Here is a 15,974-nt window from a genome sequence, read left to right as displayed (position 1 = left end):
GAGAATGCCAAGAGTGTGCAAAGCTGTCATCAAGGCAAAGGGTGACTACTTTGAAGAATCTCAAATATAAAATATATTTTGATTTGATTAACACTTTTTTTGGTTACTAAATGATTCCATATGTGTTATTTCATAGTTTTGATGTCTTCACTATTATTCTACAATGTAGAAAATATAAAAAATAAAGACAACTTTTTACCAGTCAAAAGTTTTCTTTATATATATATATATTAGCTAAACAGGTGAGCATTTTGAAGTGTCACAGTGGCTCTTTTAGAAAAACCTTAACTTGCGAGAATATGGACATTTTCCAGAGAGGAAGTGGCGAAGAGAGAAGATTTGTCTGCTCGTGCCAGTTAATTACTTTACGCACCTTTGCGTATCGGCCCTCTCATTGGCTAGAATCGTCCCACCTGATCTCGCCTTCCCTCTTTGAGGACATGTATTTCCATTGTTAGAGCGGTCACTTAAGTATCTTATCAATATAATATATCATCTTTGCACCCCCCCCCCCAATCTTCTTCATCTCTGTCTGACTGCAACCAAAAAATGTGTATTGCCGCCACCTACTGGGTGGGGTGAAAACTGAAACACTTTAACCCAGAATGGGGACTGGGGGAAAGGTGAAAAACATATTGTGACAACCCTGGGTTTATCGTCACACTATTCAAAATATCTATACCAAAGTATCTGTGGTACTACTCCTTCAGTCAGATTACAATGTCTTTCCCTTCTATCTTCGTCGCCGTCAATAAAAACACCGGCGATTTTTTTGTTATGGCTCGGCATTCAGAGAGGAGAGACCTCTGAGCTTCTCATCCAATGGTTTTTGAGGAGGCGAGGAGAAATGACGCAAGGGGAGTACCTCAATTGCTTTATCCTCGCGTCTTCTTTCTTCTACATTTGATACATTTACGTCAGTTAGCAGACGCTCTTTTCCAGAGCGACTTACAGTAGTGAGTATATATATATACTTCCATTATTTTGTATTTTTTCCCCCGTGGGAATCGAACCCACAACCCTGGCGTTGCAAACACCATTCTCTACCAACTGAGCCACACCGGACCACATTACCTCGGGTCTTTTCGGAGGTCCGGTTCATTTGGCTACGTTCAGCTAAAATAGCCGTTCATTTAGCTCATAAACGGCACTACGTTCTGTAGGCCTAGTGTTTAAAAACGAAGCTACCTAAAACCGTGAAAAAAATGATTGCAAATCTCTAATGTAAAGCCTAAAAAGTTGCCTGACATCATGTCAGATCGTGACATATGACTTCAAATACATTTCACCTGACCAAATGATTAGATGTCCTGCAAAAGAGATAGAGAAACAAATTAAAAAGCACTGCAAAAAAATGTGGTGTGGAATGGGTATCATCACAAAGGATAGTAATTCCTCACTGCAAGAACAATCTTCAGATAAATTATACCAAAAAAAAGTATCTGCAGTTTAAATCGCCAGGAGCTAAAAAAAACAGTCGTAACAGTAAGCAAATGAGAGAGTCAAATGAACCGCTCTTTCACAAATGCAATTCGGTTCCCGACGTTCATCAAAAAGACCTGTTCAAAAAAAAAGAACCGATCGTTGTTGTTCGCGAACGATTCATCACCACTAACCATGGAGTCCGGGGGATTGACAACATGATATAAAGAGCCGAAGCGGAAAGGAGCTTTACACTATAACACACTATTTTTCTCCCCCCTATAGAGTTTACAGTGGTCAAAGAAAAAACATGTGAGAGAAAAGGGGGTAAAGAAATCCACTGGAAGAACGGACTAGGAAGGCTTGATAGAAGGAAGAGGAGGCAGGACTGAGCGATTCAGGTTTGTTATTATGGTTCTCTACCAAAGAGGAAAAGTACACAGGGAAAGATACGATTCATCAATGACTTAGTTAGGTAGCTAGCTAGCTATAGTAGCTAATGACAATGATAGATGACAAAGACAATGTTTTTCATTATTGAGTATAATAGCATTAGCTAGCTAGTAGCTAACGTTAGCTAATATTAACAGTTGATCGATTGGCAAACAGGCAAAGCTAGCTAGCAAGCTAACCGTTGGCTAACTAGCAAGCGTAGCTAACTAGTTAGTTAACTTCGAACAATATCCTTTTTAAAAACGGGATGTTGGAGGGGGTTATTTCAATATTTCACCCCGACACAGACGGTAAAAACAAAAAAACATGGCTGTCGGTTTGAAACCCCGACAGGTGGTGCCTCCATAACAAAAGCGAACTAGTTAGCGTTTCGCGCTAGCTAACGTCAATGAACGATGGCTTGAGGAGGGGGGTTGAGTTGCTTGGCAAAGTACAGTGTTTACTCAAGGTTCTCAACTCTGTGGTGGGGCCCCTTAGCTACTAGCTAGCTAGTATTTCCTGAGTTGGGAGTGTACGGAATATGAAATTGTCCTCGGAATGAAATGCAGATAAATGTGTCGTCTTTCCAAACACTTATTATTACCTTATTGTCTGTTCAGCCAAAGGTTTACCCTATCCCATTTGTTATGTATCTACCAATTAAAAAAAATAAATGTATGGAACAATTTTGCTAAAGTAGCTCTTACATTTCTGTGCATTTCTGTCTCCGCAGCCAGTGCCGTACTGATCCCCTTGGTAACGGGAACAGAACCGTTTTCCTTCTACCTCATCCGTGATGACAGAGGTGGGAGTGAAGTGGGCCTGCGACTACTGCACCTATGAGAACTGGCCGTCCGCTGTTAAGTGCACCATGTGTCGTGCACAATGTCCCAGCAGACCCATAATCACAAAGGAGACCTACATTAGCAGCCCCAGCAGTGTTACTATGGAGCCTGGTTGTGATTGGCAGGACCCTCCAAGCCCAGAGGGAAGCTGTGGTAGCCTCCTGATCTACCCAGATTCTAGTGCCAGGCCCCGTGTCAAGCCTCCCAGCGTGACTGAGAATAGCTCCAAGTGGTCCTGTCACATGTGCACCTACCTGAACTGGCCTCGTGCCATTCGCTGTACCCAGTGTCTGTGTCAGCGCCACCAGAGGACCCCCTGCAGTCCCACGGAGGCCCCCCAGACGTCAGGCTCCAACGTGGGCTACCGCCCAGCCCCTCCCCCCATGGACCCATGTACAGAGGAGTACAACGACCGGAACAGACTCAACAGACTCAACACCCGAGGTGGTGGTGGTAGCAGCAGTAGCCAGCACTGGACTTGCACTGCCTGTACTTACCAGAACTATCCCAAGACCCGGAAGTGCATCGTCTGCGACCACCCCCAGCCTCAACCTAACAACCGGGAGGCTATTCCTATAGAGCTGGCTGGGCAGTCCGAGGATGCTCCCTCATCCACATCCTCAAACATCAATGAACAGGACAGAGACAGGGCCAGGTGGAGAGGGAGTGGAGGGAGCTGCAGTAGGGGGCTGAGCGGGGGACAGAGACAGAAGACAGGGACTGAGGATGACCTCTCCACCCACCTCTAAGAGGGAGGCGGAGGTAAAGATGGACTTCCAGAGGATTGAGCTGGCGGCCGGGGCAATGGGCAGCGGAGAGGAGCAGCATCACCATCCGGAGAACATCGACTTCAAGAAGACCAAACAGATTAAGAACAGGATGAGGAAAACTGACTGGCTGTTCCTCAATGCTTGTGCAGGTGGGTGAGTGGTTATTATAGGATGTAAGTTAGTGTTAGTATACATAAAGTCCTCCTGTCTGTGATTGGACATTACACAGACACAAGATCAGGTGAAAATGAATGAAACGCTCTCGTTCCTGGCCACGCTGCAGTAGTTTACCCTGGTTGTTACTAACTGGCCACGCTGCAGTAGTTCACCCTGGTTGTTACTAACTGGCCACGCTGCAGTAGTTTACCCTGGTTGTTACTAACTGGCCACGCTGCAGTAGTTTACCCTGGTTGTTACTAACTGGCCACGCTGCAGTAGTTCACCCTGGTTGTTACTAACTGGCCACGCTGCAGTAGTTTACCCTGGTTGTTACTAACTGGCCACGCTGCAGTAGTTTACCCTGGTTGTTACTAACTGGCCACGCTGCAGTAGTTTACCCTGGTTGTTACTAACTGGCCACGCTGCAGTAGTTTACCCTGGTTGTTACTAACTGGCCACGCTGCAGTAGTTTACCCTGGTTGTTACTAACTGGCCACGCTGCAGTAGTTCACCCTGGTTGTTACTAACTGGCCACGCTGCAGTAGTTCACCCTGGTTGTTACTAACTGGCCACGCTGCAGTAGTTCACCCTGGTTGTTACTAACTGGCCACGCTGCAGTAGTTTACCCTGGTTGTTACTAACTGGCCACGCTGCAGTAGTTCACCCTGGTTGTTACTAACTGGCCACGCTGCTGTAGTTTACCCTGGTTGTTACTAACTGGCCACGCTGCTGTAGTTCACCCTGGTTGTTACTAACTGGCCACGCTGCTGTAGTTCACCCTGGTTGTTACTAACTGGCCACGCTGCAGTAGTTCACCCTGGTTGTTACTAACTGGCCACGCTGCTGTAGTTCACCCTGGTTGTTACTAACTGGCCACGCTGCAGTAGTTCACCCTGGTTGTTACTAACTGGCCACGCTGCTGTAGTTTACCCTGGTTGTTACTAACTGGCCACGCTGCAGTAGTTCACCCTGGTTGTTACTAACTGGCCACGCTGCTGTAGTTTACCCTGGTTGTTACTAACTGGCCACGCTGCAGTAGTTTACCCTGGTTGTTACTAACTGGCCACGCTGCTGTAGTTCACCCTGGTTGTTACTAACTGGCCACGCTGCAGTAGTTTACCCTGGTTGTTACTAACTGGCCACGCTGCTGTAGTTCACCCTGGTTGTTACTAACTGGCCACGCTGCAGTAGTTCACCCTGGTTGTTACTAACTGGCCACGCTGCAGTAGTTTACCCTGGTTGTTACTAACTGGCCACGCTGCAGTAGTTTACCCTGGTTGTTACTAACTGGCCACGCTGCTGTAGTTTACCCTGGTTGTTACTAACTGGCCACGCTGCTGTAGGTCACCCTGGTTGTTACTAACTGGCCACGCTGCTGTAGTTCACCCTGGTTGTTACTAACTGGCCACGCTGCTGTAGTTCACCCTGGTTGTTACTAACTGGCCACGCTGCTGTAGTTCACCCTGGTTGTTACTAACTGGCCACGCTGCTGTAGTTCACCCTGGTTGTTACTAACTGGCCACGCTGCTGTAGTTCACCCTGGTTGTTACTAACTGGCCACGCTGCAGTAGTTCACCCTGGTTGTTACTAACTGGCCACGCTGCAGTAGTTTACCCTGGTTGTTACTAACTGGCCACGCTGCGGTAGTTCACCCTGGTTGTTACTAACTGGCCCAGCTACAAAGTGATGGGGGGGAGGGTCTATAGTTAGATATCACAATATTATTTTGTAAGATATTATATCGATACTTTGACTCCCAGGTATCCATTTTGTGGTGTTAGCTAGCGCTTGTCGGCTGTACCCGCGCCAAACTCTGGTATTTTTAATCCTATAGCTTATTCTTTTTAACCCCCGTGTAGTCGACGTCTACGCCACCGTGGAAATCTAATTAGCGTAATACAAAAATCCAATCGATCTGTCTTAAGTGTTTTTTTTGTATGGGCTGTGTCTCAATCCATAGCATCCTCCAATGGCGGCCTTCCGTATCTGCGGTGGGAGGTGGCCGAGCTACAGCGGTGTTTGTCAAGACACGAGACATCCAGAAAATATTGGTTTTCTCATGAAAACCTTTGTAGCGTCCCAACCGTTTGGTCTATAACCTTATGGAAAGATGAGACTCTCACGATGGTGTTCTCTGTTTTCAGGATGTCCGTTGGTCCTTACTCTCAAATTGTCTTTCATTCAGTTTTCCAGGTCTTAAACGTGACGGAGTGACTACAGTGGTTCCGTTATATTGTGCTGATGCTTAATTGATGCTACGCGAGAAAAAAACGAATAATAATTGAACGTAAAAAAAATACTCAAGCCGCATATGACCCCCGGTGAGAGCTGGGGAGAGCGACCCCCGGTGAGAGCTGGGGAGAGCGACCCTCGGGTGAGATCCGGGGAGAGAGACCCCCGGTGAGAGCGACCCACATGTACCTCTGTGTAAACGTCATGTGCGTGTGCCAGTACGAGTCAGGCTGTTGCCAGAGGACAGAGAGCAAGGTAGCCTACAGGCCTACCATTTGATAGAAACTGTGAGCTTTCTCTCTAAGCACGACTAGGCCTTGGCTATATTGAATGCACTCGAGTAGAGAGATGTTTTGTGGATACACAAGGTGTTTGTTGGAGGAATAACTATCTAGAATGAAAATAGACTTGTTACAGTTAGTGGCACAGCAGCTGCATTGTTACATAATAAACACACAACGAACTACAGTATTATTAATTAAGGGAGGGTTTAGTTAGAAGGGAATCTTGGACCCATTGAATCCCTGAGTGTTTGTCCTTGCTGTTCTGGGAGAATCTCTGTCTCTGATAGTGAAAGTATTCCCTCAGGCCTGTAGGGATGAGCAGCTACTTTGACTAGGCTGGGGAGCAGACTGTGACAGAGAGGAGGAGGAGAGGTCTGCTGTCTGTCTGGGTCCAGTGGGAGAGTGGCGACAGAGGGAGGGACAGAGTGAGCGGGAGACCGACCGGGGGGGAAGGGGAAAGAGACCGACCGGGGGGGAAGGGGAAAGAGACCGACCCGGGGGAAGGGAAAGAGACCGACCGGGGGAAGGGGAAAGAGACCGACCGGGGGGAAGGGGAAAGAGACCGACCGGGGGGAAGGGGGGAAAGAGACCGACCGGGGGGAAGGGGAAAGAGACCGACCGGGGGAAGGGGGGAAAGAGACCGACCCGGGGGAAGGGGGGAAAGAGACCGACCGGGGGGAAGGGGGGAAAGAGACCGACCGGGGGGAAGGGGGAAAGAGACCGACCCGGGGGAAGGGGGAAAGAGACCGACCGGGGGGAAGGGGGAAAGAGACCGACCGGGGGGAAGGGGGAAAGAGACCGACCGGGGGGAAGGGGGAAAGAGACCGACCCGGGGGAAGGGGGAAAAGAGACCGACCGGGGGAAGGGGGAAAGAGACCGACCGGGGGGAAGGGGGAAAGAGACCGACCGGGGGAAGGGGGAAAGAGACCGACCGGGGGGAAGGGGGGGAAAGAGACCGACCCGGGGGGAAGGGGGGAAAGAGACCGACCGGGGGAAGGGGGAAAGAGACCGACCGGGGGAAGGGGGAAAGAGACCGACCGGGGGGGAAGGGGGAAAGAGACCGACCGGGGGGAAGGGGGAAAAGAGACCGACCGGGGGGAAGGGGGAAAGAGACCGACCCGGGGGGAAGGGGGGAAAGAGACCGACCGGGGGAAGGGGGGAAAGAGACCGACCGGGGGGAAGGGGGGAAAGAGACCGACCGGGGGAAGGGGGGAAAGAGACCGACCGGGGGAAGGGGGGAAAGAGACCGACCGGGGGGGAAGGGGGAAAGAGACCGACCGGGGGGGAAGGGGAAAGAGACCGACCGGGGGGAAGGGAAAGGCTGTCGTTGGGAGAGTAGGACTATAAAATCTGTTATACATTTAGCCTGATTCTGTTTTTTTCCTGGGTTTTTTCCAGGTTTTTGGGTATAGTTGCCCTGTAATTCAAGTGTGCACCAGCCAGAGACCCTTGTTTGATTGGTGATGTTTCTGTAGCGCTCATGTGATTTGTAGAGTTTGTAACAACAAAAAATGGCCTCCTTGATTGATACAAATAATAATGATATCATTCTGCCAGGTAAGCATAGGTTATTTTGTAGTTTGCATTTCATTGAGAAGGTTTTTGGGAATTCCTTTCCAGCTCTACCAGAAGAATGTTATCATTAGCATCGTTGCTAACGGCTACACAAAGTACACACACACACACACACACACACACACACACACACAGATGGATTGTCCTGTGCCGTTTCAGAAAAGTTGCAGGAAAATACGAATCACTGATGCATTTTGTTAATTTCTCATGATTAACATAATTTCCTACTAAGTTCAATACATTTAGTTGATTTCCTACCAGGTTCAATACATTTAGGAATATTATTTAATTCCGTTTTAATGTCTTGATTCTGTCCACAACGTATATTTTGTAGTGGGAGGGAGAGATCGCTATCTCTTGGGGACGGTCTCATCTAGCTGGCTCTCCTGGCGGACAGAGTGAGATCTAGAGGGACATCCCCTTCTAGCTGTCTCTCCTGAGGGACATCCCCTTCTAGCTGTCTCTCCTGAGGGACATCCTCTTCTAGCTGTCTCTCCTGAGGGACATCCTCTTCTAGCTGTCTCTCCTGAGGGACATCCTCTTCTAGCTGTCTCTCCTGAGGGACATCCTCTTCTAGCTGTCTCTCCTGAGGGACATCCTCTTCTAGCTGTCTCTCCTGAGGGACATCCTCTTCTAGCTGTCTCTCCTGAGGGACATCCTCTTCTAGCTGTCTCTCCTGAGGGACATCCTCTTCTAGCTGTCTCTCCTGAGGGACATCCTCTTCTAGCTGTCTCTCCTGAGGGACATCCTCTTCTAGCTGTCTCTCCTGAGGGACATCCTCTTCTAGCTGTCTCTCCTGAGGGACATCCTCTTCTAGCTGTCTCTCCTGAGGGACATCCTCTTCTAGCTGTCTCTCCTGAGGGACATCCTCTTCTAGCTGTCTCTCCTGAGGGACATCCTCTTCTAGCTGTCTCTCCTGAGGGACATCCTCTTCTAGCTGTCTCTCCTGAGGGACATCCTCTTCTAGCTGTCTCTCCTGAGGGACATCCTCTTCTAGCTGTCTCTCCTGAGGGACATCCTCTTCTAGCTGTCTCTCCTGAGGGACATCCTCTTCTAGCTGTCTCTCCTGAGGGACATCCTCTTCTAGCTGTCTCTCCTGAGGGACATCCTCTTCTAGCTGTCTCTCCTGAGGGACATCCTCTTCTAGCTGTCTCTCCTGAGGGACATCCTCTTCTAGCTGTCTCTCCTGAGGGACATCCTCTTCTAGCTGTCTCTCCTGAGGGACATCCTCTTCTAGCTGTCTCTCCTGAGGGACATCCTCTTCTAGCTGTCTCTCCTGAGGGACATCCTCTTCTAGCTGTCTCTCCTGAGGGACATCCTCTTCTAGCTGTCTCTCCTGAGGGACATCCTCTTCTAGCTGTCTCTCCTGAGGGACATCCTCTTCTAGCTGTCTCTCCTGAGGGACATCCTCTTCTAGCTGTCTCTCCTGAGGGACATCCCCTTCTAGCTGTCTCTCCTGAGGGACATCCCCTTCTAGCTGTCTCTCCTGAGGGACATCCTCTTCTAGCTGTCTCTCCTGAGGGACATCCTCTTCTAGCTGTCTCTCCTGAGGGACATCCCCTTCTAGCTGTCTCTCCTGAGGGACATCCTCTTCTAGCTGTCTCTCCTGAGGGACATCCTCTTCTAGCTGTCTCTCCTGAGGGACATCCTCTTCTAGCTGTCTCTCCTGAGGGACATCCTCTTCTAGCTGTCTCTCCTGAGGGACATCCTCTTCTAGCTGTCTCTCCTGAGGGACATCCTCTTCTAGCTGTCTCTCCTGAGGGACATCCTCCTCTAGCTGTCTCCTTGTCAACATGGCCTATAAACACGGAGTCAAAATGACCGTTCTACCACAGCCAACATGGTATTTTTTGGAAAGCACATTTTGATTCTGAGTTCCGGCATATATAAAGTTTGTATGCGATAACAACTTCTAATTTGTTTCCAAAAACACTTCACTCGCGCTAAAGAGGGAGGCTCGCTTGGCTGGTGCTAGAACGTTCTCAAATCAAATACACCTCTGGAACGTAGATCAAGGTGTTTTATACAATGGCAAGAAAAAGCCCTTTGGAATTACCTGGATTTCTGCATAAATTTGTCATCAAATTTGATCTGTCACAACAATAGACATAGTGTGCTTAAACTAATAACACACAAATTATTGTATTTTTCTTGTCTTTATTGAATACATCATTTAAACATTCAGTGTAGCTTGGAAAAAGTATGTGAACCCCAAGGCTACTGACTTCTCCAAAAGCTAATTGGAATCCAATCAATGAGACGAGATTGGAGATGTTGGTTAGAGCTGCCCTGCCCTATAAAAAAACACTCACAAAATGTTAGTTCGCTATTCACAAGAAGCATTGCCTGATGTGAACCATGCCTTGAACAAAATAGAGCTCAGAAGATCTAAGATTAAGAATTGTTGTCTTGCATAAAACTGGAAAGGGTTACAAAAGTGTCTCTAAAAGCCTTGATGTTCATCAGTCCATGGTAAGACAAATTGTCTATAAATGGAGAAAGTTCAGCACTGTTGCTACTCTCGCTAGGAGTGGCCGTCCTACAAAGATGACTGCAAGAGCCCAGCGCAGAATGCTCAATGAGGTTAAGAAGAATCCTAGAGTTTCAGCTAAAGACTTACAGAAATCTCTGGAACATGCTAACATCTCTGTTGATGAGTCTGAGATACGTAAAACACTAAACAAGAATGGTGTTCATGGGAGGACACCACGGAAGAAGCCACTGCTGTCCAAAAAAAAACATTGCTGCACGTCTGAAGTTTACAAAAGAGCACTTGGATGTTCCACAGTGGTACTGGCAAAATATTGTGTGGACAGATGAAACTACAGTTGAGTTGTTTGGAAGGAACACACAACACTATGTGTGGGGGAAAAAAGGCACAGCACACCAACATCAAAACCTCATCCCAACTGTAAAGTATGGTGGAGGGAGCATCATGGTTTGGGGCTGCTTTGCTGCCTCAGGGCCCGGACAGCTTGCTATCATCGACGAAAAAATGAATTCCCAAGTTTATCAAGATATTTTGCAGGAGAATGTTAGGCTATCTGTCCGCCAATTGAAGCTCAACAGAAGTTGGGTGATGCAACAGGACAACAACACAGAAGTAAATCAACAACAGAATGTCTTCAACAGATGAAAATACGCCTTCTGGAGTGGCCCAGTCAGAGTCCTGACCTCAACCCGATTTGAGATGTTGTGGCATGACCTCGAGAGAGCAGTTCACACCAGACATCCCAAGAATATTGCAGAACTGAAACAGTTTTGTAAAGATGAACGGTCCAAAATTCCTCCTGACCGTTGTGCAGGTCTGATCCACAACTACAGAAAACGTTTGGTTGAGGTTATTGCTGCCAAAGGAGGGTCAACCAGTTATTAAATCCAAGGGTTTACATACTTTTCCCACCCTGCACTGTGAATGTTTACACAGTGTGTTCAATAAAGACATGAAAACATATTGTTTGTGTGTTATTAGTTTAAGCAGACTGTGTTTGTCTATTGTTGTGACCTAGATGATCAGATGAAATTTTATGACCAAATTTATGCAGAAATCCAGGTATTTCCAAAGGGTTCACATACATTTTCTTGCCACTTTATGTCCTAATAATTGGAAACATTGCTCAGAAAACCAGGTGATTTAATCAGCGTACGCTTACTTCAAATATGACCTGACGCAGATTTAGATAAGCAGAGAAAGGTTGTTTACATGACTGTCATACTCGGCCTTCTGCCATTTTAATCAGTTTAATATCCAATTAGTAATGTTCATGTAAACATAACTCACTGATGCTTCTTTAACCTGGTTAGTGCTGACTGCTCTGCTGGGCCAAGCAGTCAGCCATCTATCAAAGCAGGAAGTTAAAAATAGCCTTGACATAACATGAGCACAACACATGACAACACTGTGACAGTCTGACCTTGGCTCTGATTTACTCCCCTCTGTCCACAGTCAGACGGTCTGTCTGGCTTTGGTCTGTTGTCGAGACACACAAAAATAATATTGTCTTGGGACATGCATATTGACCAATGACTGATGTTGACTGGGTGAGGGCTCTGTGAGGACTATATGAGGACTAGGTCTGTCATATAACTCTCACCAACTCACAGCTCATCTAACTTAGTGATGAATACATTTACTGTCCTCCCTACGGCAGATTTCTCTGTCCGGTTATGGAGTTTGTTGTTGAGACACAATATTTTCTATTGATATTTATATTGACTATCAGGCCTTTGACATCAGACCACAGTTTTATTATTTGACCTTGCTGATGAACATTAGGTCGGTTAACCTCCTCTTCTGTGACATCAGATCACCGTTTATGATTAGGTTAACCTCCTGTGACATCAGATCACTGTTTATGATTAGGTTAATCTCCTGTGACATCAGATCACTGTTTATGATTAGGTTAACCTCCTGTGACATCAAATCACTGTTTATGATTAGGTTAACCTCCTGTGACATCAAATCACTGTTTATGATTAGGTTAACCTCCTGTGACATCAAATCACTGTTTATGATTAGGTTAACCTCCTGTGACATCAAATCACTGTTTATGATTAGGTTAACCTCCTGTGACATCAAATCACTGTTTATGATTAGGTTAACCTCCTGTGACATCAAATCACTGTTTATGATTAGGTTAACCTCCTGTGACATCAAATCACTGTTTATGATTAGGTTAACCTCCTGTGACATCAAATCACTGTTTATGATTAGGTTAACCTCCTGTGACATCAAATCACTGTTTATGATTAGGTTAATCTCCTGTGACATCAAATCACTGTTTATGATTAGGTTAACCTCCTGTGACATCAAATCACTGTTTATGATTAGGTTAACCTCCTGTGACATCAGATCACTGTTTATGATTAGGTTAATCTCCTGTGACATCAAATCACTGTTTATGATTAGGTTAACCTCCTGTGACATCAGATCACTGTTTATGATTAGGTTAACCTCCTGTGACATCAAATCACTGTTTATGATTAGGTTAACCTCCTCTTCTGTGATATCAGATCACTGTTTATGATTAGGTTAACCTCTCTTCTGTGATATCAGATCACCGTTTATGATTAGGTTAACCTCTCTTCTGTGATATCAGATCACCGTTTATGATTAGGTTAACCTCTCTTCTGTGACATCAGATCACCGTTTATGATTAGGTTAACCTCTCTTCTGTGATATAAGATCACAGTTTATGATTAGGTTAACCTCCTTCTGTGATATCAGATCAGTTTTATTATTTGACCTTGCTGATGAAAATTAGGTAGGCTAACCTCCCCCCTCTTCCATGGTCCGATGTCTGTCTCTGTCCGGCTGAGGAGGTTGTTGTTGTTGTTTAGATACAATACTGTCTTGAGTCTTTGTTGAGACAAAGTTGGTTAACACCTTGAAGGGGTACCTACTAACCTACCTAATGACTTCATGACTAGGGCTGGTACAATTACCATATAACCGACGGTTATGGATGAAGACTGTCATGAAATAAAATAACATCATAAACAGAAATATATATATATCTATATATATATATATATAGATATAGATATAGATATAGATATAGATATATAGATATAGATTTATTTATATATAGATTTATTTATATATAGATTTATATATATAGAGATTTATTTATATATATATATATAGATTTATAGATTTATTTATATATATAGATTTATAGATTTATTTATATATATATATTTATATATATATTATATATATATATATATATATATATATATATATATATATATATATATAGATTTATTATATATATATATATATATATAGATTTAAAAAAATATATCTATCTATCATAATTGTGGAATGAACAGCCATAACATGGACTCTTAACAATGTGATGAAACTTTGTTGCTCCCTACGGAAACAAGGAAACAAGTCTTTGGTTTCCTAGGCCAGGGTTGTGCACATTATTGTTTTTGCCCCCAGCACCACACAGCTGATTCAAATAACCAACTCATCATCCAGCTTGGATTATTTCATAAAGAACAACAAAATAGCACGGTGGTCTGGGTTAGACTGCCGAGTTGAGGCAAAGGTAAGAATCTCTGGATTAACCATCTAATGCTACATAAATGTAATAATGAATAAATTGTCTGTATTTCTTTAAATTGACAATTGTGTGAACTGTCTCGTAACTTTTTTTTAAATTGACACAACCAGTTTTAGAAAAGGTTTCAGCTAGAGATGACTTGCAGGGATTTGTAGTGTTGCATGTCTACTTTGATGCTAGTTAGCATTTTGGAATATGAGTGTAAATAGAGCCGAAATATATTGATTAAAGTCATCCTTGTCCGAGAGAGATTTACATGGGTATCAAAACGTCACACCAGGACGGCCTTTTTGTTGTTGCTTGAACAAATAGTAGGACAAAAGACCACCAAATCAATGTTGGCCTGCCAGGGAACAGTGGGTTAACTGCCTTGTTCAGGGGCAGAACGACAGATTTTTACCTTGTCAGCTCGGGGATTTGAACTTGCAACCTTTTGGTTACTAGCCCAACACTCTAACCACTAGGCTACGCTGCCGCCCTGCTCAGTTAAGGTGTCAACTAGAGAGGACATGCAGGAGCTTGCAGGGATTTGTAGTCTTGCATAACGTGTACTTTGATGCTAATTAGCATTTCTTTAAAATCAGAGGAAATGGAGCTGAATGAATATTGGTAAAAGTCACCTTATCCGAGAGATTTACATGGTTATCAAAACATCATACCAGGGTCAGCCTACACTACATGGTAATCAAAACGTCACACCAGGGTCAGCCTACACTACTACATGGTAATCAAAACGTCATACCAGGGTCAGCCTACACTACATGGTAATCAAAACGTCACACCAGGGTCAGCCTACACTACACACTACATGGTAATCAAAACGTCACACCAGGGTCAGCCTACACTACTACATGGTAATCAAAACGTCATACCAGGGTCAGCCTACACTACATGGTAATCAAAACGTCATACCAGGGTCAGCCTACACTACACACTACATGGTAATCAAAACGTCACACCAGGGTCAGCCTACACTACTACATGGTAATCAAAACGTCACACCAGGGTCAGCCTACACTACATGGTAATCAAAACGTCACACCAGGGTCAGCCTACACTACATGGTAATCAAAACGTCACACCAGGATCAGCCTACACTACTACATGGTAATCAAAACGTCACACCAGGGTCAGCCTACACTACTACATGGTAATCAAAACGTCACACCAGGGTCAGCCTACACTACTACATGGTAATCAAAACGTCACACCAGGGTCAGCCTACACTACATGGTAATCAAAACGTCACACCAGGGTCAGCCTACACTACATGGTAATCAAAACGTCACACCAGGGTCAGCCTACACTACATGGTAATCAAAACGTCACACCAGGGTCAGCCTACACTACATGGTAATCAAAACGTCACACCAGGGTCAGCCTACACTACATGGTAATCAAAACGTCATACCAGGGTCAGCCTACACTACATGGTAATCAAAACGTCACACCAGGGTCAGCCTACACTACATGGTAATCAAAACATCATACCAGGGTCAGCCTACACTACATGGTAATCAAAACGTCATACCAGGGTCAGCCTACACTACACACTACATGGTAATCAAAACGTCACACCAGGGTCAGCCTACACTACTACATGGTAATCAAAACGTCACACCAGGGTCAGCTTACACTACATGGTAATCAAAACATCATACCAGGGTCAGCTTACACTACATGGTAATCAAAACGTCACACCAGGGTAAACCTACACTACTACATGGTAATCAAAACATCACACCAGGGTCAGCCTACACTACACACTACATGGTAATGTAGAATGTTAATTTAGATCATGTAAGTGATGTGGCTCATACAATGGAATGTATTTGTTTTTCTAATGTCAGTTGAGTTGAATCAACAAATCACATGGCATATATTTTACTTCCTGCTTTGCTCCTGAATGAGGAATCCCGTTCTATTCATTATATTTCTATGGCAGCACATGCAGTCAGAAGCGGAGGATTGGAGAAAATGTGTGTCAAAGAAAACATTTTTTTTTTTTTATACAATAAAATGCTATTCGAACAGTTATTCCGGTGACCGCAATCATTTGGCTGCCCTGTCATACCACCTACTAACCTACATAATGATGTCATACCACCTACTAACCTACATAATGACATCATACCACCTACTAACCAACATAATGATGTCATACCACCTACTAACCTACAT

At 45.1% G+C, this 15,974-nt stretch overlaps 1 protein-coding gene across 1 annotated transcript in view; it reads left to right on the top strand.

Annotated features, from left to right (window-relative positions):
* Positions 1–1,576: 1,576 nt before the first annotated feature.
* Positions 1,577–15,974, top strand: part of LOC106613841 (ubiquitin thioesterase ZRANB1) — a 99,925-nt gene continuing 85,527 nt past the window's right edge. The window contains 3 exon segments of the mRNA XM_045687720.1: positions 1,577–1,823; positions 2,588–3,427; positions 3,429–3,618. Of these exon segments, the coding sequence (XP_045543676.1) occupies positions 2,651–3,427; positions 3,429–3,618 (967 nt within the window). The 5' untranslated portion in view covers positions 1,577–1,823; positions 2,588–2,650.

This window comes from Salmo salar, chromosome ssa01 (assembly GCF_905237065.1).
Source record: "Salmo salar chromosome ssa01, Ssal_v3.1, whole genome shotgun sequence".
Classification (NCBI taxonomy): Eukaryota; Metazoa; Chordata; class Actinopteri; order Salmoniformes; family Salmonidae; genus Salmo; species Salmo salar.
Note: the sequence above shows the minus strand (reverse complement) of the source record. Positions and strands in the feature narration are given on the sequence as shown.